Source organism: Juglans microcarpa x Juglans regia, chromosome 4D (genome assembly GCF_004785595.1).
Source record: "Juglans microcarpa x Juglans regia isolate MS1-56 chromosome 4D, Jm3101_v1.0, whole genome shotgun sequence".
In the NCBI taxonomy this organism is placed as follows: Eukaryota; Viridiplantae; Streptophyta; class Magnoliopsida; order Fagales; family Juglandaceae; genus Juglans; species Juglans microcarpa x Juglans regia.
In genome coordinates, this window is record NC_054600.1 from 35,512,414 (window position 1) to 35,515,068 (window position 2,655).

Here is a 2,655-nt window from a genome sequence, read left to right on the forward strand (position 1 = left end):
TTTATATTCTTCTATATTATGCACAAGATTGATTAAAAATAAAAAAACAGTCAGTTAATTTATACAATCGATAAATTTAGAAAATATAAAATATCATTTACATATATATTCTTAAGTAATGATATATCCATAACATTTTGTACAATATATTATATAATAATATGTTAAATAAATGATATTTTTATAAAACATCTTATAAAAATAACATAATTTTATAAAAATATCTTTCATTTAATATATTATTGTACAATATATTGAACAAAATGTTATGGATAAATCATTTTCCTATATTCTTACGCTGTTTGCTATCTCGACTCTCGTCCTAGAAGTTTAGAAGTACCATAACATTTTGTAAAAAAAAAAAGAGTAATAATATACTTATAACATTTTGTATAATATATTGTATAACAATATATTAAATGAAAAATATTTTTATAAAATATCTTATAAAAATATCATTCATTTAATAGAAATCATTTTCTCAAAAAATAAACAAAAAAAAGAGAAGTACGATAGCACCCTGAACTTCCCTCGTAGCCTCCTCTCTCTCTCTTTCTAGTTCCAATCTATCTGGCCGTCCTTTAACGCGTTCACTCACGCGTATACTTTGTCGTTTCTCTGCAGGGGTTCCCATATATATACACACCTCTCACCTCCCCTCAAATGGCAGATGCAGGAAAGTCTCAGCAAATTCTCACTCCTTCCCTCCCTGCTTCTTTCTCTGCATCTCTACCTTCCTTCCTCTACAATCCGAATCTTGTATTTTCTTTTTCTTTTAAAATAAAACAACTTCTAATATTCTTTTAGAAGAAAATACATAATACTTCCTTCATACGATCAAAATGCCTTCCTTGGAGGACGAACTGTTCCCATCAACGCCGGGAAAGTTCAAGATCGAGCGCGCCCACACCATGAACCGTCAGTTCCACCGGTGTTTCGCCTCCACCAGCACTATGTTCTTGTGGGCCCTCTTCTTGATTGCCCTCACCGCCTCCTATTTGAGTTTCCAGAGTTTCGTCGATTCTGGTAGTCGATACTTGTCCGCCTCCTGGGGCGGTATCCAGTGGGAGAAGCAGGTCCGTAATTCCGCCCAGATCCATCGATCTGGCGGCATGTCCGTCCTCGTTACCGGCGCCGCTGGTTTCGTCGGTTCCCACGTCTCCCTCGCCTTAAAGAGACGCGGAGACGGCGTCGTTGGACTCGATAACTTCAACAACTACTACGACCCCTCGTTAAAGAAGGCCCGGAATTCCCTCCTCAACACCCACGGTATCTTCGTAATCGACGGTGACGTGAACGACGCCAGACTCCTGGACAAGCTCTTGGACGTGGTGGCTTTCACGCACGTGATGCATTTAGCGGCTCAGGCCGGTGTAAGGTACGCCATGGAAAACCCTCAATCCTACGTCCACAGCAACATCGCGGGGCTCGTTACGCTTCTCGAGGCGTGCAAGTCCGCGAATCCCCAGCCAGCGATCGTCTGGGCCTCCTCGAGCTCCGTGTACGGACTCAACGAGAAGGTGCCGTTCTCGGAGTCGGATCGGACAGACCGGCCAGCGAGTCTCTACGCTGCCACGAAGAAAGCGGGCGAGGAAATCACCCATACTTACAACCACATTTACGGCCTCTCCATTACCGGAGTGAGGTTTTTCACGGTGTACGGACCATGGGGGAGACCCGATATGGCTTACTTCTCGTTTACGCGGAATATTCTTCAGGGAAAACCGATTACTATATACCGTGGCAAGAACAGGGTGGACTTGGCCCGAGACTTCACTTACATTGACGATATCGTGAAGGGTTGTTTGGGATCGTTGGATACGGCCGGGAAGAGCACCGGGTCGGGCGGGAAGAAGCGGGGGGCTGCTCCTTACCGGATTTACAATCTGGGAAACACATCGCCGGTGACGGTGCCGACACTGGTGAGCATCCTGGAGAGGCATTTGAAGAGGAAGGCGAAGAGGAACGTAGTGGACATGCCCGGTAACGGAGACGTACCGTACACTCACGCGAACATAAGCTCGGCTCGAAGTGAGATCGGGTACAAGCCGACAACCGATTTGCAAACGGGGTTGAAGAAGTTCGTTAGGTGGTACCTTTCGTATTACGGATACAATCACGGAAAACCTGTAAATTGAAATTTTGTTTTCTTTTATTTTTGAATCGAGAAAAATAAAAATATAAAAAAAAAGGAAAATAGAAGAGCATATCCGGTAAAGGGGAAAAAAAAGACAGACGAAGAAAATTCATAATTTACTTTTCTTTAACTATGTTGTTGGGGGTGGCCAGGAGTTGTTGTATTTTTTCTTTAAAGAAAGTTTGTATAAAGAAATTATTTATTGCTTATCTTTTTATTTTCATAATATATGAAATAAATAAATAGCCCCTAGGACGACGGTGATAATAGACAGGTAACCGATGCATGTAGTTACAGCAGGCATTGAATCCGGCTGAATCTCGGGGTCAGAGTCCTATCATCCTATCAGATCCTGTACAGATCCAGCTGTAAAAGACACTGAAATACGGTTGCTGGCCGACAATGAATTGAGTGAGATTTTTCACTTGAAAGAAAAAAATAAAAAAAAGAAAGATGATTGCTGTAAAATAATATTATTGATTGATAAATCTATTTAAGATGATATTGGATTAGTTATA

General features: G+C 41.4%; 1 protein-coding gene across 1 annotated transcript; it reads left to right on the forward strand.

Moving 5' to 3' along the window:
- Positions 1–652: 652 nt before the first annotated feature.
- LOC121260375 (UDP-glucuronate 4-epimerase 1) lies at positions 653–2,179 on the forward strand. Its single transcript, XM_041162227.1, has one exon. The coding sequence runs from the start codon at positions 843–845 to the stop codon at positions 2,136–2,138; it is 1,296 nt and encodes a 431-aa protein (XP_041018161.1). The 5' UTR covers positions 653–842; the 3' UTR covers positions 2,139–2,179.
- The last annotated feature ends 476 nt before the right edge of the window (positions 2,180–2,655 follow it).

Excerpts from the sequence above, each read along its gene's own strand:
- LOC121260375 (XM_041162227.1), top strand. The coding sequence starts at position 843 with ATGCCTTCCTTGGAGGACGAACTGTTCCCATCAACGCCGGGAAAGTTC.